Source organism: Cyclopterus lumpus, chromosome 21, assembly GCF_009769545.1.
Source record: "Cyclopterus lumpus isolate fCycLum1 chromosome 21, fCycLum1.pri, whole genome shotgun sequence".
Taxonomy (NCBI): Eukaryota; Metazoa; Chordata; class Actinopteri; order Perciformes; family Cyclopteridae; genus Cyclopterus; species Cyclopterus lumpus.
In genome coordinates this window covers 2,228,802-2,249,680 of record NC_046986.1, presented here as the reverse complement: position 1 = coordinate 2,249,680, position 20,879 = coordinate 2,228,802, and the positions used below count along the sequence as shown (strand labels likewise).

Here is a 20,879-nt window from a genome sequence, read left to right as displayed (position 1 = left end):
GCGATTCAGAGGAAGGTCTTTTTAGAGGAGAGCAAGGCCGGCCCATCGAATTAAATCCTGATTTCTTTTTAAATTAAATATCACAAAAAGCCACCATTGTTATGTGTCAAATCAAAAGCAGGAAACTGTTCAATCTGTCGAAACTGATTTTTATCCTAAACTACAAGATAAAAACGTATTATTAAAAACTAAAATGAAGTTTACATATTTTGTGTTGCGGTGCAGGTGAGAAGCCGTACGAGTGCTCCAACTGTAAGAAGCGCTTCTCCCACTCCGGCTCCTACAGCTCCCACATCAGCAGCAAGAAATGCATCGGCCTGATTGCCGTGAACGGACGGGTGCGCAACGGCAACAACGGCAAACCTGGTTCCTCCCCCAACTCCACGACCTCATCGCCTGGAAGCCCCGCCCTCGCACAGCTCCGCCACAAACTGGAAAACGGGCGCCCGCACGCCCCTTCAGACCAACATGGTCAACTCGACATCAAACCTGAGCCAATGGACTTCAACGAGTACCGGCTGCTGATGGCTTCTCAGCACGGATTTGGGGGATCAGGGGTCTACCTGAACAGCCGTGGTGGAAGCCCCCTGGCCATCCACAGCTCCTCCCAGAGCCCCCTTCAACATCTTGGAGGCATGGGGCTGGACCATCCTCTGCTGGGCTTCTCGGGTTCTTTCTGTAACAACCTGAGTGAGGTGCAGAAGGTGCTTCAGATAGTGGACAATACAGTGTGCAGGCAGAAGATGGATGGGAACCCAGAGGAGATCTCCAAGCTCAGGGCCTACATGAAGGAGCTGGGGGCCCAGATGGAGGAGCAGAGGCTGGTGCAGGCCGGTTTCCAGGTGGTGGGTCATGGCAGCCCCACAAAGAGCATCATCGACTACACGCTGGAGAAGGTTAACGAGGCCAAGAGTCTGATCGACGACTCTAAGAGGCAAGTGGACATCAAGAAGGAGAAGCCAAACCACTCAACTGATCTCAGCTGTGAGGAGAAATCTCACGATGGCCAGAACCAGTTCCGGCCATTCTCTTGCCAGTACTGCAAGGAGACCTTCACCGGGCCAATCCCTCTGCATCAACACGAGCGCTACCTGTGCAAAATGAACGAGGAGATCAAAGCAGTCCTGCAGCCGATGGACAGCAGTCCTGCCGGACACAGGGAGGCAATACCCACTGAGCTGTCCACTAGCGAGCAGGCCACCAGTCCCATGAACCCCTTCAAAAACCACGTGTCGGTGCTCAAGGCCTACTTTGCCATGAACACTGAGCCCAACTCAGAAGAACTGCTCAAGATTTCAATGGCTGTCGGCCTTCCTCAAGAGTTCGTCAAGGAGTGGTTTGCCCAGTGGAAGAACCAAAAACATAACGAAAGCCGTCTGAGGAAGAAGTCGCCCCCCCCTGACCCCGGCGGGCTGGATGTTAACCACAGCTTTAGCCGGTCACAAATGTCCCTTCCGACCGTAGATTTACACCGAGGTTTCACTAACGGTGATGCCTCCCACAGACTCACAAAGGCCAACCAGTTTACAGGCAACAGGCAGAAAAAAGGGGACAAACCACTAGACCCCTTAGACCACTTGAGGAGCAACACTCCGTCGCCTCTCAACCTTTCCTCTACTTCCTCCAAAAACTCTCAGAGTAGCTGTTACACTCCAAACAGCCTAGCTTCTGAGGAGGCCCATGGGGATATACCACTGGATCTGTCGCTGCCCAAACTCATGGCCCTGAAGCTCATGTCTGTGAGGGAGAAGCAACCCAGGGTCAACGGTTTCATCATTGAGCGCAATGGCGAGGCGCTAGGACGAGAACAGGTGTCGAGGCCCATGGATCTGGTCAACATCAAGAAAGAAGTCCTGTACTCTGATGGTGGAGGTAACTCTATCCACCAGCTGGAGAAAAGCACCAGTCCCATCTTTGGGATTAATCCCTTTGCTGGGGGTCCCGTCTACAACTCTCTGCCATCTCACGGAGCGTTTCCTCCACCCACCTTCATGTCTCCTGCCCAGGCCACCATCCCGGGCCTCAGGCCCTACCCGGGCCTTGACCCCATGAGCTTCCTGCCCCACATGGCCTACACCTACGCCACCGAGGCAGCCACGTTTGCTGAAATGCAGCAGAGGAGAAAGTACCAACGGAAACAAGGTTTCCAGGTAAAGATAGTAAGACAGTCTACATGTTGTCCATGATGCCTCAAAAAATGTGTCAAGTTAGCTTTTCGGCTTGTTTCCTGATCTTAAAACCTCTACGGTTAAAGTCTGGTTCAGTTCAGTTCAGGGACGGCCAACCAGGTGCTATTAGTAAAACAATCTCACCACAGGGTCCATTTGAAGCTGTTCAGTAGCTTCAGATCGAATCACATCGGATCTTATCAAGAGATGGAGTTGCTCAGTTGTCAAGGAATTGTAGATGAGCAGTTTATGGTCAGAGCCTTAACTCTCAGGCCACGGGGACTTTCAACCTCAACCTTTAGGCCAACAACGGCAAGAAGTCAGAAAGTGCTGATAAGAATGGACTTTTGAACATCTGTAATAATCAGGAGAACGTGTGATACAGTCAGAAGCTACAGAACAAATGCTGATGGACGTTGGGCTGAGATTGTTCTGTGAAGAAAACAAAGATAGTTCTAAGGAGATGTTGTAGTTCTGGTGATGAGTCAGATAGACACAAGTTGGTCTCATGATATACTATGTTATGTCTTTATCTGTAACACATTCAAAACCTCCTCTTCCCATATGTCTGGATTTTTAAGTGTCCCCTGGATGAAGGGGACTTACCCAGGTTGGGCCTTTAAGCTCTGTCCAGACTTGGGATCATGGAGGCTGTGTGTGTGTGTGTGTGTGGGGGGACCAGAAGGTGTCTCTGAGCGTGAAGCCGACAGGTGTGGGATTATCAGACATATTGAATCTGTCTTTGTGTCTCAGGGAGATCTGCTGGACGGGACGGCGGACTATCTGTCGGGCCTGGACGACCTGACAGACAGCGATTCGCTGCTGTCCAAGAAGAAGATTAAGAAGACTGAAAGTGGTATGTACGCGTGTGACTTGTGCGACAAAACATTCCAGAAGACCAGTTCCCTCCTAAGACACAAATATGAGCACACAGGTATATATAACATTTGGACACTTCTTTTTTTACCCCAACCCCAATGCTTCTGTGCCCTCTCCCTTCATTTCTTTTGTTTCTCTTTGGTTTCATTCGGTCACTTAGCCCCACTGGTGGTTCCCTTCTGTTCTCTGTTCTCTGTAAACGTTAAAATGTTCCTTCCTTTTCAGCAAGGGGGGGGGGGGTCAGTTTATACGGAGAGGATTACATAAACATTCAGCGCCCCAAATATCAGCATCTCATTCATCTGTGGTGTGTTTGTGTGGAGAGGAGGAGGTGTGCATGTTTGCATGTGTTGCTGTTTGTGCATGTGTGTGTGAGCTCTGAAGATCAAAAGGAAATATTAATTACAGCAGAAAGATCCATTTTTACATATTTCAACTGGAAACAAACAGTTTGTGTGACAATAGAACTTCTCGACCCTTTAATGAACAAACAAATCATAAACGTCAGAAAACCTTCAACGTCTCAACTCAAATCTAGCTGAACCCTCTTTAAACGACACTTTAACACCCCCCAGTGACCAAGACCAAGACCCCAGTGACCAAAACCAAGACCCCAGTGACCAAGACCAAGACCCCAGTGACCAAAACCAAGACCCCAGTGACCAAGACCAAGACCCCAGTGACCAAGACCAAGACCAAGACCCCAGTGACCAAAACCAAGACCCCAGTGACCAAGACCAAGACCCCAGTGACCAAAACCAAGACCCCAGTGACCAAAACCAAGACCCCAGTGACCAAAACCAAGACCAAGACCCCAGTGACCAAAACCAAGACCCCAGTGACTAAAACCAAGACCCCAGTGACTAAAACCAAGACCCCAGTGACCAAGACCAAGACCCCAGTGACTAAAACCAAGACCCCAGTGACCAAGACCAAGACCCCAGTGACTAAAACCAAGACCCCAGTGACTAAAACCAAGACCCCAGTGACCAAAACCAAGACCCCAGTGACCAAGATCCCAGTGACTAAAACCAAGACCCCAGGACCCCAATGATCAAAACCAAGACCCAGTGACCAAAACCAAGACCCCAGGACCCCCGTGACCAAAACCAAGACCCCAGGACCCCAGTGACCAAAACCAAGACCCAGGACCCCAGTGACCAAAACCAATACCCCAGTGACCAAAACCAAGGCCCCCAGTGACCAAAACCAAGACCCCAGTGACTAAAACCAAGACCCCAGTGATCCAAAACCAAGACCCCAGGACCCCAGTGACCAAAACCAAGACCCCAGGACCCCAGTGACCAAAACCAAGACCCCAGGACCCCAGTGACCAAAACCAATACCCCAGTGACCAAAACCAAGGCCCCCAGTGACCAAAACCAAGACCCCAGTGACTAAAACCAAGACCCCAGTGATCCAAAACCAAGACCCCAGGACCCCAGTGACTAAAACCAAGACCCCAGGACCCCAATGATCAAAACCAAGACCCCAGTGACCAAAACCAAGACCCCAGGACCCCAGTGACCAAAACCAAGGCCCCCAGTGACCAAAACCAAGACCCCAGTGACTAAAACCAAGACCCCAGTGATCCAAACCATGACCCAAAACCAAGACCCCAGTGATCCAAACCACAACCCCAATGATCCTCCTGAGAACTGAACGTGAGGAACTGTGTTCGACACCAGAAGCCAAATCAAACCACAACTTTATTTAGAATCACACTCAGTTTGGTCACGTTCAAAATGTTTTAATGCAGTCAAATCATTTTGATATTTCCTTTGATTTTGGACACAAAACTTTCTGATAAAAGTCCAAATCTGTGCTTTTTCATTTGATTCAAAGATCTGACGAACAGCTTTAAAAAACGTTTCTAGGTTCAAAAGGTTTTGTAGAGGTAAAGTTTCTTTTGTGAATGCATAATTGTTTTTGTATATTTTTCTGTTCGAATCCAAAACACTTCCACACATAAATCGACTGAAACTGTATTTTGAAATAAACGAGGCGAAGCCGTTACCTGAGAAACGAGCTGCGACCTGTTCTACCTTCGTCTCTTTCACACCGTTACATCATCCCCCCCGACAGCCAGGATCTACGGCCTCGGTTATTTGTGCCGTGTGTGTATGCGTGTGTGTTTGTGTGTGTTTGTGTGTGTGTGTGTGTGTGTCTGTGTGTGTGTGTGTGTGTGTGTGTGTCTGCGTGGGACGTGTTGTTTGGCAGCAGCCTGAAGCGAGTCAGATGGAAGAAATTATCACTCATATGGAAGAAGTAGTAAATCCAGGAGTGTGTGTCTGTGTTACGGTGTGTGTGTTACTGTGTGTGTGTGTGTGTGTGTGTGTTACATCTGCATGTGACTCCTCTGGTCTCTTGTGTCTAAGACCTGTGTGTGAGGAGACGTCCTGACTGCTCTGGTCTGTTGTGTCTGTGTCTCTGCAGGGAAGCGTCCTCACCAGTGTCAGATCTGCAAGAAGGCCTTCAAACACAAGCACCACCTCATCGAGCACTCGCGCCTGCACTCCGGAGAGAAACCCTACCAGTGCGACAAGTGCGGCAAGCGCTTCTCCCACTCGGGCTCGTACTCGCAGCACATGAACCACCGCTACTCGTACTGCAAGAGGGAGGCGGAGGAGCGCGAGGCGGCCGAGAGGGAGGCCAGGGGCGAGGGCGGTGGAGGAGGAGCAGGAGGTCTGGAGGAGCCCACCGAGCTGCTGATGAGGAGGGCCTACCTTCAGGGGCTCGGCCCGCTCGGGTACTCGGACCCCGAGGACCAGCAGGAGGACGGCGGTATGATCATGAGGGACAGCGGAGAGGGAGGAGGAGGACGGGAGGAGAGGGACGAAGACAAGACATACGAGGAGGTGACAGATAGACGGGAGGAAAGTTTCAGGGAAGGAGACGAGGTAGACGAGGAGGAGGAGAAGGAGGAAAGAGACAGCAAGAGCCAGATGGACTCAATGATGGACGACAAGGGCAAAGACACGACGCAGCTGATGGACGACAGCTCACGAGAAGGGAAGACAGACGGAAGGTCAGAGCAGGACGACTGATGTAGAGACAGGAACACTCCGAACATTCGCCACGCTGGCGTCCTGTTTCTCAAACAACAGCTTTTAAGGACTGAACACAAATGATTGAGGTTTATTTAAACTCAGCATCAAACCAGTGTTTTAGTCCCGTGATCTGTCCACAATGTCCCCTATGACATGTCCAAGCTTCACAATGTCCCCTATGACATGTCCAAGCTTCACAATGTCTCTTATGACATGTCCAAGCTTCACAATGTCCCCTATGACATGTCCAAGCTTCACAATGTCTCTTATGACATGTCCAAGCTTCACAATGTCCCCTATGACATGTCCAAGCTTCACAATGTCCCCTATGACATGTCCAAGCTTCACAATGTCTCTTATGACATGTCCAAGCTTCACAATGTCCCCTATGACATGTCCAAGCTTGACAATGTCTCTTATGACATGTCCAAGCTTCACAATGTCCCCTATGACATGTCCAAGCTTCACAATGTCTCTTATGACATGTCCAAGCTTCACAATGTCCCCTATAACATGTCCAAGCTTCACAATGTCTCTTATGACATGTCCAAGCTTCACAATGTCCCCTATGACATGTCCAAGCTTCACAATGTCTCTTATGACATGTCCAAGCTTCACAATGTCCCCTATGACATGTCCAAGCTTCACAATGTCCCCTATAACATGTCCAAGCTTCACAATGTCTCTTATGACATGTCCAAGCTTCACAATGTCCCCTATGACATGTCCAAGCTTCACAATGTCCCTTTTGACATGTCAATAATGCCCCCTATGACATGTCCAAGCTTAACAATGTCCCCTATGACATGTCCAAGCTTCACAATGTCCCCTATGACATGTCCAAGCTTCACAATGTCCCCTTTGACATGTCCAAGCTTCACAATGTCTCTTATGACAGGTCCAAGCTTAACAATGTCCCCTACAACATGTCAATAATGCCCCCTATGACATGTCCAAGCTTTATAATGTCCCTTATGACATGTCAAAGCTTCACAATGTCCCCTATGACATGTCCAAGCTTAACAATGTCCTTTTTGACATGTCAACAATGCCCCCTATGACATGTCCAAGTTTAACAATGTCCCCTATGACATGTCCAAGTTTAACAATGTCCCCTACGACATTTCCAGGCTTAACAATGTCCTTTATGACATCTCTAAGCTTAACAATGTCCCTTATGACATGTCAACAATGTCCCTTATGACATGTCTAAGCTTAACAATGTCCCTTATGACATGTCAACAATGTCCCCTACGACATGTCTAAGCTTAACAATGTCCCTTATGACATGTCAACAATGTCCCTTATGACATGTCCAAGCTTAACAATGTCCCTTATGACATGTCAACAATGTCCCTTATGATGTGTCCAAGCTTAACAATGTCCCCTACGACATGTCAACAATGTCCCCTACGACATGTCAACAATGTCCCCTACGACATGTCCAAGCTCAACAATGTCCCCTATGATGTGTCCAAGCTTAACGTCGTGTAAATTTAAAGTTTAAAATTCTATTTGTGAGCTTCGGTCTGTGAAGCTTCTGTTGAAAAAGTCCTGAAATATTAAAATCTTCCATAAAAAAAGAAACAAAAACATTACGAAAGACACTTTACAAACACAAACTAAGCTCAGAGTGTTTACCTTTTGTTTGAACCAGAAAGCGTATTTTTACCGTTAGCTACCATGTAGACAGTGGGCTTGCTAATTGTAATGCTAATATTTATTAGCAATGCAACTGAACTTAGTGACTTCTAACTGCTAGTTATGGATCAGATGCTAACTCTGCTAGAATGCTCCTGGCTAACAAGCTAGTGGTTAGCTCTCCAGCTACGGCAGTTGATGGAATAGCCACATAATTAGCTAACACGCGCAAACAAGATTTTTCAGAACTATATCTGATCACAGAAATAACACTTTGATTCATTTCTAATTGAAGCTCGTTTTTCAAGTTCTACAGTTGGAACTTGAAGTTCAGATATTAGTTCAACATCAGTTCAGATATTAGTTCAACATCAGTTCAGATATTAGTTCAACATCAGCCACACACGGTGGCTAATTAACACAATACGAGACTTTTCATGGTGCAGCTGAAATCCTTTCTGTTCAGTCCTCAACACGACGACGTCACAAAGCTGGTGGGATTGTTTAAAAATCCACATTATGCAAAAAATAAACGATAAAATAAAAGTAATAATGTTTCTCATTATAATGAAGTGAAGCTGTTTTTAATGTACAGTATTATAAAGGCCTAAAAGCTGTGTGGTGCTATGATGTTCTTAACTTCCCGTGTCCCGTCGTGTTCGAAACCCCGCATCAGGAAATTGCACTTCTCGACTCCTCGAATCACTACAGAAAAAAATAAAAAAATAAAAAAAATAAAAAGAGGGGAAAAAAAGCCTCGAACACGCGGTCACTTCCTGTCAGTGTTATCGTTGTATTTTGTCTCTTTTGACTGTGACGTTTTTTTTAATTTTTCGATCCTGTTTTATTTTGTTTTGCCAACTAACCACACGACTTTGGGCCTACTGATTTATTTTTCTTTATGTGAAGGAACATTTAATAAAAACCTGTGTGATATTCAAAATAAAATGTCGATGTAAGTCTTAAAAAGGAGAGGAAGGAGCGTAATATGAAAGATAAAAATAAAAAAGGACAGAGCCTTTGTTTGTGTGTTGAATTGTTTCTCCAGAGAAAGCCTTATATGCAAACCTGTTCACCTGTGCGTTTCTGCAAAGTGCCATCCCTGTACAGCGCCTGTCCTCCGCTCTGCTTCAGTATTAACATGTCATCCACCTTCTGACTCGTCAGTATTAGCGTAGATAGACGCAGTTTGTTAGTTTACACACGTTTGTGCAATTTTCTCTTCCTGTTTGTTCCATGACAGTATTTCTTTGTCAGTATTTTTTTTTTGTTGTTGAATTTTTCAACACAAATTAAATGTTTTTTGTTTTTAATTGAGAATTTACCATTTTATTTATGTGAGTCGTTTTATATTTCCTAATTGTATTTATTTCATACTGTAGTGTACAGTATTAGAGTTCCTCACAAATAGATATATTTTAGTTAAAAATATTCTGTCATTGACTATTGGAGCAAAAATATGAATAGAGAGCGTTTATGCTATTTGGAACATTTCAATTGTTTTGTCTTTTGTTTTGTTTTCCTATTGGAAACTACTGGAAATTCTAAATTTGGGGAACTTTTGATACCATGATTATTGTGAAAACACTGTATTTTTTAGACTTAAATCCACTTTATTCATCCCACTGAGGAGGTGATGAAGGACTGATGATGATGATGATGATGATGATTAAGGAATTCCTAAAAATGTCTGAAGTATTATTATTGAATTTATAATTTCTCTTGGAAATGACCATGCTCGAATAAATGTAGCCAAATAAAATTTTAATAAAACTGTGTTATTCTTCTTGTACGTCTGTTTGATTCATTAGCTTAAACACACACACACAAACACACACACACACACACACACACACACACACACACACTTATTTTGTATCGCTCAAAAGAGACCGGACCTATGAGGCCAGGCCTTTAAGGCAGGATGATGATGATGATGATGATGATGATGATGATGATGATGACATCTGCTTTAAACTTGATAGATAGATAGATAGATAGATAGATAGATAGATAGATAGATAGATAGATAGATAGATAGATAGATAGATAGATAGATAGATAGATAGATAGATAGATAGATAGATATCAACATAAGAAAGGTGGTGGAACTGCTGACATATTGTATAGTGTATACATATTTTCATCTTGTGTGAACCAGAGGCCTAATTTCAGACACCAAAAACACACTGACTTGAAGACCAGGAGACCAGGAGTGTAAACACGCTGACTTGAAGACCAGGAGACCAGGAGTGTAAACACGCTGACTTGAAGACCAGGAGACCAGGAGTGTAAACACACTGACTTGAAGACCAGGAGACCAGGAGTGTAAACACGCTGACTTGAAGACCAGGAGACCAGGAGTGTAAACACGCTGACTTGAAGACCAGGAGACCAGGAGTGTAAACACGCTGACTTGAAGACCAGGAGACCAGGAGTGTAAACACGCTGACTTGAAGACCAGGAGACCAGGAGTGTAAACACGCTGACTTGAAGACCAGGAGACCAGGAGTGTAAACACACTGACTTGAAGACCAGGAGACCAGGAGTGTAAACACGCTGACTTGAAGACCAGGAGTGTAAACACGCTGACTCATGTCCGGGTTCAGGACTCATTTCTGCAGCTCTCCACACCAGAGAGTTCCTGTGTCTGCCACATGGATTCATGCCCCGCCCCTCTAGGAGACCGGGGCGGGCCTACTGACCCCCATAGAGGAGTATATTGTACTGTGTGTAATATAATACTACAGTGTACTGTGTAATATTATACTATATTGTACTGTGTGTAATATTATACTACAGTGTACTGTGTGTCATATTATACTACAGTTTACTGTGTAATATAATACTATATTGTACTGTGTGCAATATTATACTACAGTGTACTGTGTAATATAATACTATATTGTACTGTGTGTAATATAATAGTATATTGTACTGTGTAATATAATACTATATTGTACTGTGTAATATAATACTACAGTGTACTGTGTAATATAATACTATATTGTACTGTGTAATATAATACTATATTGTACTGTGTGTAATATTATACTACAGTGTACTGTGTAATATAATACTATATTGTACTGTGTAATATTATACTACAGTGTACTGTGTAATATAATACTATATTGTACTGTGTGTAATATTATACTACAGTGTACTGTGTAATATAATACTATATTGTACTGTGTAATATTATACTACAGTGTACTGTGTAATATAATACTATATTGCACTGTGTAATATAATACTATATTGTACTGTGTAATATTATACTACAGTGTACTGTGTAATATTATACTACAGTGTACTGTGTAATATAATACTATATTGTACTGTGTGTAATATTATACTATATTGTACTCTGTGTAATATTAGACTACAGTGTACTGTGTAATATTATACTATATTGTACTGTGTAATATAATAGTATATTGTACTGTGTGTAATATTATACTACAGTGTACTGTGTAATATAATACTATATTGTACTGTGTGTAATATTATACTACAGTGTACTCTACTACATCTACTACATCTGTTATTATTAGTAGTCATAATGTTTCACCATCATATACTCATTATAATAATATTTCATATTAAAGTGATGTTATTAGTTGGATGACGTTATCACGTCTCTGGTCCCGCCTGGCTCAGCTCAAATGGTGACGTAATGACGTAAACAGTGTACGTGAGTGTTGGTGCGGGGAAGATGCAGTCAGAGGTGAGTGGTTCACTCTGCACACAGCAGGGACTGTGCTGTTGTCCTCCCGAGGGTTGCGACCGGCTGTGCCCGGCTGTCACCGGCCCAAAGAACCTATAAGAGGAGAGCTAGTTAGTCGTTAGCCGTTAGCCGTTAGCCGTTAGCTGTTAGCTGTCTTGCTTTTCTGTTAGGTTTACGGAGTTATCAGCTATGAGCTATCAGCTACGAGTTAACAGCTATCAGCTACGAGCTAACATATATGAGCTATCAGCTACGAGCTAACAGCTACGAGCTAACATATGTGAGCTATCAGCTACGAGTTAACAGCTATCAGCTACGAGCTAACATATATGAGCTATCAGCTACGAGCTAACATATGTGAGCTATCAGCTACGAGCTAACATATGTGAGCTATCAGCTACGAGCTAACATATATGAGCTATCAGCTACGAGCTAACATATGTGAGCTACGAGCTAACATATATTAGCTATCAGCTACGAGCTAACAGCTACATGCTAACAACTATCAGGAAACACCTAGCTAAGTTAACAGCTAACATGAACATGTAGTAATAATACATGTGTTCAGGTACTTTTACTTCAACTGAGCACAGTTTAGAGTTAGATGTACTTTTACTTCAGATGAGTACAGTTTGGAGTTAGATGTACTTTTACTTAAGATGAGTACATATAACACATTTTAACAAATGAACAATCTTCAAATCAATTCGGAATTGCTCTTTGTAATACTGCAGTACTGTGTGTAATATAATACACCATACTGTGTTTTATAATACTACAGTGTACTGTGTAATATTATACTACATTATACTATGTTATATAATACTACAGTATACTTGGTGTTATATATAATGTTAATACAACAATAAGCTGTGTAATACTATTTTGTGTGTAATACTGCAGTCTACTGTGTCTACAGTATAGTGTAGTATTACTACAGATTACTATAGGAATCAATAAAGCTTTATTGACTGATAAGATATTTGTTTTTTTATGTTTCAACGCCAATATATCAAATAAACATAACATGAATAAATACTTTACACAAATACATTTGTGAATAAATACTTTACATTAATTAATTACACAAATAAATACCTACATTAATAAATACTTTACATAAATAAATACCTACATTAATATATACTTTACTTAAATCCATAAAAAACAAGGCAGAAGGCCTCTGATAGAGTATTGATTATTGTCTTGATGGTTCAGTCGGATGACATGAAGGATGAAGCCGTGGTTTCCTCCCACGGCTTCATCACCATGAATCAACAGACATTTCCAGTTAACTGAGGTAGCCCACGGCTGTCTGGGGGGGGGATCCCCTAACATTAACCCCTGGTGCTCCACGGCTGTCTGGGGGGGGGATCCCCTAACATTAACCCCTGGTGCTCCACGGCTGTCTGGGGGGGGGATCCCCTAACATTAACCCCTGGTGCTCCACGGCTGGCTGGGGGGGGGATCCCCTAACATTAACCCCTGGTGCTCCACGGCTGTCTGGGGGGGGATCCCCTAACATTAACCCCTGGTGCTCCACGGCTGGCTGGCTGGGGGGGTGGGGTGGCGGTGAGATGAGATGAGTGGCTGGAATCCCGCGTGGTCTGAAGGTGGAATGATGGATCTCACTCTGAGTAGAGAACTTCCTGTCAGGCCGAATGCCGTCTTTGTTCCTCTCCATCGGACCACGTTCCTCTCTCTCTTCTTCATCACCTCTCCTCTTCACAACTTCTCCTCTTCATCACCTCTCCTCTTCATCACCTCACCTCTCTTCTTCATCACCTCTCTTCATCTCTCTTTACCACCTCTCCTCTTCATCACCTCTCCTCTTCACCACCTCTCCTCTTCACCACCTCTCCTCTTCATCACCTCACCTCTCTTCTTCATCACCTCTCTTCTTCATCACCTCTTCATCACCTCCTCTTCATCACCTCACCTCTCCTTCATCACCTCTCCTCTTCACAACCTCTCCTCTTCATCACCTCTCCTCTTCATCACCTCACCTCTCTTCTTCATCACCTCTTCATCACCTCCTCTTTATCACCTCTCCTCTTCACCACCTCTCCTCTTCATCACCTCTCTGCTCTCTTTGATGCTTTAAGCCCCGGCTGCTTTGTTCATTTGTCCACTTTTATTGTTTTGTTTTTGATTTTGTCATTTTGATTTTTTTCTTGATTGGAGGATGAAATATGAAACATTATGTATTTTAACAAGATTAAATCTGAAAGTCGTTTCACTTCTTTACATTTTCATTTTATTTTTACATTTCCTTTTTATTATTTAAATTCTTAAATGTAACATGCCCTGCTGTTTTATTGTCTTGTATATATGTAAACACGTTTGCTGCTGCTTCCAGATATGTCCCCCTGGGGATGAATAAAGTAATATCTTATCTTCATCCAGTGGTTCCCAACCTCTGGTTCAAGACCCCCTAACGGGTCCCTGGATCCCCCCTAAGGGGTCCCATGCTGATCAGGACTGTGGAACCGCGCTGAGGCAGCGTTTCCTCTCGTGACCGTGGCAGCATTCAGAAGACAGATTGGCCCATTTGAGCACAATGGGAGGCGTCCCGCTTCCAATCTGACACATTTGCACACGTAACCTGCCGAGCGGCAGCTCATCTCCTCGGGCCGATCGCAGCAGCAGATATCGACTGCCGCAGCGTCTGCGGGCCCAGGCTAAGTGCTGCAGCGCATTAGCTCCCATTGTGGCCGGCTAAATGGACGGAGAGACGTCCACTTCCTCCCGCCGCCGTAATGGACTCTGGTCTCATCACGTTCTCATTATCGTGGTTTGTTGCTGCAGAGTTAACTTTCCACAACAATAGTTTTCCCATTTCGGGAAACGAAGAGAGGGATCAGCTCTTCGTCCTCAATCTGCACATGAGAATGAACGTTTCTATTCTCCGCTCTCAGAGGAACGAGCTGCACGCTATCTGGGGACCCCCGGGAGGTCCTGCACCTCAGGTTGGGACCCCCGGTTCAACCGTCTGAACACGGTCAGCAGTTTGAAACGCATTCACTCTCTAGAGAAGGCTGTGATTGTTGCTGATAAACTTTATTATTTGACCATAAAATAGCTGCAGATTCATTTTCCGTTGTCTGATTAATCCAATAATGAACACAAAGGAACCGCTCAGCATTTCTGCTTCCAATAATATTAAAGTGAATGTGACGTGAACGACATTCAGACCAAACTATTCTTATTATTTAGTTTCATAGAAGACGTGACTCCTCCGTCAGTGCATGTTTAAATTATGATTATTAATAATGCTAATATAATTTACAGCTGTTTTTCCTTTTTAATTCATCCATTTATTCTAATAAATATTTAGATGTATTAAACATAGATAATGTGGCACTTTGACTGTTGTCTCTTGTTGTTTTAATCTAAAGTAGTTCTGAGGATTAATAACTTTACGTGATTTAAATAACGAGAGCTGCCGTCTTTACATTGAGAAGTATGTTTATGTATTAATACACAAACTGTTCAGAGGATACGTGATGTTTAAGATGTTTATTCATCTTTTCAGATGATTATTGATCACTTAAATACTTAAGATATTTTTGCGATCAATAAGTGTCTCCTGATCAATAAGTGTCTCCTGATCAATAAGTGTCTCCTCTGATCAATAAGTGTCTCCTGATCAATAAGTGTCTCCTGATCAATAAGTGTCTCCTCTGATCAATAAGTGTCTCCTGATCAATAAGTGTCTCCTGATCAATAAGTGTCTCCTCTGATCAATAAGTGTCTCCTGATCAATAAGTGTCTCCTGATCAATAAGTGTCTCCTGATCAATAAGTGTCTCCTCTCAGGGTCCCAGCGTTCTGCTGGTGGAACCGTTCTACGGCGGCTCTCACAAACAGCTGATCGACCTGCTGCAGCAGAACATCCACGGCTGCTGCGTCTTCACGCTGCCCGCCAAGAAATGGCACTGGAGGGCGAGAACGGCGGCGCTGCACTTCAGCCAGACCATCCCCACCTGTCCATCATACAGGTGAGACTCACACAGGTAACACTTCACCAGACCATCCCCACCTGTCCATCATACAGGTGAGACTCACACAGGTAACACTTCACCAGACCATCCCCACCTGTCCATCATACAGGTGAGACTCACACAGGTAACACTTCACCAGACCATCCCCACCTGTCCGTCATACAGGTGAGACTCACACAGGTAACACTTCACCAGACCATCCCCACCTGTCCATCATACAGGTGAGACTCACACAGGTAACACTTCACCAGACCATCCCCACCATACAGGTGAGGACTAGTGGGGAGGACGAGTGACCAGGACGAGTGGAGAGGAGGACTAGAGGGTCAGAGAGGAGGACGAATGAGAAGGATTCAAGGATTAGTGGGAAGGACGAGTGAGGATGACTAGAGGATGAGTGAGGACTAGTCAGGAGGATTAGCGAGGAGGTTGAGGGACGAGTGGACTTGTGAGGTCAGTGAAGAGGACCAGTGAGGAGGACTAGTGGGGAGGACCAGTGAGGAGGACTAGTGGGGAGGTCGAGTGAGGAGGACTGGAGGACGAGTGAGGAAGTCTAGAGGCCTAGTGAGGAGGACTAAAGGACAAGTGAGGAGGACTGGAGGTCGAGTGAGGAGGACTAGAGGACGAGTGAGGAGGACTAGAGGACGAGTGAGGAGGTCTAGTGAGGAGGACTAGAGGACGAGTGAGGAAGTCTAGAGGCCTAGTGAGGAGGACTAAAGGACGAGTGAGGAGGACTGGAGGACTAGAGTACGAGTGAGGAGGTCTAGTGAGGAGGACTAGAGAACGAGTGAGGAAGTCTAGAGGCCTAGTGAGGAGGTTGAGTACCATTTAAGTAACCGTGGTATTTAACGACGCTCAGGTGATCACTGCTCCGAACACCGATGATGACGAAGCGTGTGAAGGTCTCTTGACTGTGAACTGATACGTTAGTGGTGTTGTTGATGTTTCTGGGAACGCTGCTCACGCTTCAGATGCCCCTAACTTCAGAGCCTCAGTAGGAAACAGACTTCTTTGAGGAAACAAAGCTGGCGTCAGTAACAATCCTCTCAGACTCTTCTTGGCGGTGCAGAGTGAAACTAGAGACCCATCTGGTTTGAGTCAGAGATTCCTGTTCCACTTTTCTACCACACGCCTGATGAAAGACTAGAGCAGGAACAGGAAATGAGTCCTGAAGCTCACAGTGATCAGCGACGGCTCGCGGAGAAACCACATCAAAGCTCTCCAGTAAAACGGGGTGAGTTCGAGAACATGCCGACGAGTCCCGGGTGAGTCGTGACCATGCCAAGTGAGTCGAGACCATGCCAAGTGAGTTGAGACCATGCCGACGAGTCCCGGGTGAGTCGTGACCATACCAAGTGAGTCGAGACCAGGCCGACGAGTCCAGAGTGAGTCGAGACCATACCGATGAGTCCCGAGTGAGTCGAGAACATGCCAACAAGTCCCGAGTGAGTCGAGACCATGCCAACGAGTCCCGAATGAGTCGAGAACATGCCAACAAGTCCCGAGTGAGTCGAGACCATGCCGACGAGTCCCGAATGAGTCGACCATACCAAGTGAGTCGAGTCCATGCCGACGAGTCCCAGGTGAGTCGTGACCATGCCAAGTGAATTGAGACCATGCCGACGAGTCCCGAGTGAGTCGAGACCATGCCAAGTGAGTCGAGACCATGCCAAGTGAGTCGAGACCATGCCGACGAGTCCCGGGTGAGTCGTGACCATACCAAGTGAGTCGAGACCAGGCCGACGAGTCCAGAGTGAGTCGTGACCATACCAAGTGAGTCGAGACCATGCCGACGAGTCCCGGGTGAGTCGTGACCATACCAAGTGAGTCGAGACCAGGCCGACGAGTCCAGAGTGAGTCGAGACCATGCCGACGAGTCCCGAGTGAGTCGAGAACATGCCAACAAGTCCCGAGTGAGTCGAGACCATGCCGACGAGTCCCGAGTGAGTCGAGAACATGCCAACAAGTCCCGAGTGAGTCGAGACCATGCCGACGAGTCCCGAATGAGTCGACCATACCAAGTGAGTCGAGTCCATGCCGACGAGTCCCAGGTGAGTCGTGACCATGCCAAGTGAGTCGAGACCATGCCAAGTGAGTCGAGACCATGCCGACGAGTCCCGGGTGAGTCGTGACCATACCAAGTGAGTCGAGACCAGGCCGACGAGTCCAGAGTGAGTCGAGACCATGCCAACGAGTCCCGAGTGAGTCGAGACCATGCCGACGAGTCCCGAGTGAGTCGAGAACATGCCAACAAGTCCCGAGTGAGTCGAGACCATGCCGACGAGTCCCGAGTGAGTCGAGACCATGCCGACGAGTCCCGAGTGAGTCGAGAACATGCCAACAAGTCCCGAGTGAGTCGAGACCATACCGATGAGTCCCGAGTGAGTCGAGAACATGCCAACAAGTCCCGAGTGAGTCGAGACCATACCGATGAGTCCCGAGTGAGTCGAGAACATGCCAACAAGTCCCGAGTGAGTCGAGACCATGCCGACGAGTCCCGAGTGAGTCGAGAACATGCCAACAAGTCCCGAGTGAGTCGAGACCATGCCGACGAGTCCCGAATGAGTCGACCATACCAAGTGAGTCGAGTCCATGCCGACGAGTCCCAGGTGAGTCGTGACCATGCCAAGTGAATTGAGACCATGCCGACGAGTCCCGAGTGAGTCGAGACCATGCCAAGTGAGTCGAGACCATGCCAAGTGAGTCGAGACCATGCCGACGAGTCCCGGGTGAGTCGTGACCATACCAAGTGAGTCGAGACCAGGCCGACGAGTCCAGAGTGAGTCGTGACCATACCAAGTGAGTCGAGACCATGCCGACGAGTCCCGGGTGAGTCGTGACCATACCAAGTGAGTCGAGACCAGGCCGACGAGTCCAGAGTGAGTCGAGACCATGCCGACGAGTCCCGAGTGAGTCGAGAACATGCCAACAAGTCCCGAGTGAGTCGAGACCATGCCGACGAGTCCCGAGTGAGTCGAGAACATGCCAACAAGTCCCGAGTGAGTCGAGACCATGCCGACGAGTCCCGAATGAGTCGACCATACCAAGTGAGTCGAGTCCATGCCGACGAGTCCCAGGTGAGTCGTGACCATGCCAAGTGAGTCGAGACCATGCCAAGTGAGTCGAGACCATGCCGACGAGTCCCGGGTGAGTCGTGACCATACCAAGTGAGTCGAGACCAGGCCGACGAGTCCAGAGTGAGTCGAGACCATGCCGACGAGTCCCGAGTGAGTCGAGACCATGCCGACGAGTCCCGAGTGAGTCGAGAACATGCCAACAAGTCCCGAGTGAGTCGAGACCATGCCGACGAGTCCCGAGTGAGTCGAGACCATGCCGACGAGTCCCGAGTGAGTCGAGAACATGCCAACAAGTCCCGAGTGAGTCGAGACCATACCGATGAGTCCCGAGTGAGTCGAGAACATGCCAACAAGTCCCGAGTGAGTCGAGACCATACCGATGAGTCCCGAGTGAGTCGAGAACATGCCAACAAGTCCCGAGTGAGTCGAGACCATGCCGACGAGTCCCGAGTGAGTCGAGAACATGCCAACAAGTCCCGAGTGAGTCGAGACCATGCCGACGAGTCCCGAATGAGTCGACCATACCAAGTGAGTCGAGTCCATGCCGACGAGTCCCAGGTGAGTCGTGACCTTGCCAAGTGAATTGAGACCATGCCGACGAGTCCCGAGTGAGTCGAGACCATGCCAAGTGAGTCGAGACCATGCCAAGTGAGTCGAGACCATGCCGACGAGTCCCGGGTGAGTCGTGACCATACCAAGTGAGTCGAGACCAGGCCGACGAGTCCAGAGTGAGTCGTGACCATACCAAGTGAGTCGAGACCATGCCGACGAGTCCCGGGTGAGTCGTGACCATACCAAGTGAGTCGAGACCAGGCCGACGAGTCCAGAGTGAGTCGAGACCATGCCGACGAGTCCCGAGTGAGTCGAGAACATGCCAACAAGTCCCGAGTGAGTCGAGACCATGCCGACGAGTCCCGAGTGAGTCGAGAACATGCCAACAAGTCCCGAGTGAGTCGAGACCATACCGACGAGTCCCGAGTGAGTCTAGAACATGCCAACAAGTCCCGAGTGAGTCGAGACCATGCCGACGAGTCCCGAGTGAGTCGAGACCATGCCGACGAGTCCCGAATGAGTCGACCATACCAAGTGAGTCGAGTCCATGCCGACGAGTCCCTGGTGAGTCGTGACCATGCCAAGTGAATTGAGACCATGCCGACGAGTCCCGAGTGAGTCGAGACCATGCCAAGTGAATTGAGACCATGCAGACGAGTCCCGAGTGAGTCGAGACCATGCCGACGAGTCCTGGGTGAGTCGTGACCATGCCAAGTGAGTTGAGACCATGCTGACGAGTCCCGAGTGAGTCGAGACCATGCCAAGTGAATTGAGACCATGCAGACGAGTCCCGGGTGAGTCGTGACCATGCCGACAAGTCCCGAGTGAGTCGAGACCATGCCAACGAGTCCTGAGTGAGTCGAGACCATGCCGACGAGTCCCGAATGAGTCGACCATACCAAGTGAGTCGAGACCATGCCTACAAGTCCCGAGTGAGTCGAGACAAGTTGTCTCGTAGCAAATAAAAGTGACTTACCCTGAAAAACATACTCCGGTCAGAACGGAACCTTCGTCAAAGGACTGAAAACCCAGAGTTAACCCTGGAGATACCTGTTCAACCACAAATCCTCCTTCCTGGTGATGGACTCTGGACTCTGTCTGTAGCTCCATCCCGTAATATCTCCTGTGTGTGTGGTTTTCTCCTCAGAGTCCTGTTCAGCAGCTCAGTCCTGAACCTGTGTGAGCTGGTGGCCCTCAGACCAGATCTGGCTCACCTGAAGAAAGTTCTGTACTTCCACGAGAACCAGCTGGTTTATCCGGTCCGCAAAGACCAGGAGAGAGACTTTCAGTACGGATACAACCAGGTCCTCTCATGGTAAACATTAATCCTCATACATGGCTGCCTGCCATTCATTCATTCATTTATGCTCTCATCCATTCATTCTCTTTTCATTTCCTAATTAATTTATTATCACATTAATTAATTAATTAATTAATTAATTTCATTCATTCATTCATTCTCTCTCTCATTAATTCATTTATTCTGTCATTAATGTATTCATTAATTATCTCATTCATTCATTCTCTTATTCTCTCATTCATTCTTTCACTCATAGATAGAACTGATAAATTGTCTTGATGTTTCATTGTCATAGGTGTTGGTGTTGTTGTTTTTATTGTTGCTGAATGGAGATAAAATGATCTCAGTAACAAACATGGATAAAACAGCTGTTACAGTAAATGAGCTCCAACATGAGGAAATTAATATTTCTCTCAAATACGGTTTACATTTAGTCTTCAAAGGTTTGTTTGTGACCACATTAAAACTCACCTCATCAA

General features: G+C 46.5%; 2 protein-coding genes across 13 annotated transcripts in view; both read left to right on the top strand.

The window, feature by feature from the left end:
• Positions 1-9,530, top strand: part of zeb2a (zinc finger E-box binding homeobox 2a) — a 54,229-nt gene extending 44,699 nt beyond the window's left edge. For 4 of the 6 annotated variants that reach the window (XM_034562018.1, XM_034562019.1, XM_034562020.1 and 1 more), the window contains 3 exons: positions 226-2,150; positions 2,922-3,102; positions 5,484-9,530. In XM_034562018.1, coding sequence (XP_034417909.1) covers positions 226-2,150; positions 2,922-3,102; positions 5,484-6,094 — 2,717 coding nt within the window. In that variant the 3' untranslated portion in view covers positions 6,095-9,530. The remainder of the gene's footprint in view (positions 1-225; positions 2,151-2,921; positions 3,103-5,483) is intronic. The other 2 variants (XM_034562022.1, XM_034562021.1) reach the window with 1 other exon arrangement.
• A 1,869-nt stretch (positions 9,531-11,399) lies between these two features.
• gtdc1 (glycosyltransferase-like domain containing 1) overlaps positions 11,400-20,879 on the top strand; it is a 32,971-nt gene continuing 23,491 nt past the window's right edge. For 2 of the 7 annotated variants that reach the window (XR_004611758.1, XM_034560830.1), the window contains exons 1-4: positions 11,438-11,468; positions 13,828-14,437; positions 15,287-15,468; positions 20,248-20,415. Coding sequence is in view for 5 of the 7 variants with exons in the window: in XM_034560830.1 (XP_034416721.1) it covers positions 14,228-14,437; positions 15,287-15,468; positions 20,248-20,415 (560 nt within the window). In the remaining 2 variants the exon portion in view is untranslated. Of the gene's footprint in view, positions 11,469-13,827; positions 14,470-15,286; positions 15,469-20,247; positions 20,416-20,879 lie in introns of all 7 variants that reach the window. The other 5 variants (XM_034560828.1, XM_034560832.1, XM_034560827.1 and 2 more) reach the window with 5 other exon arrangements.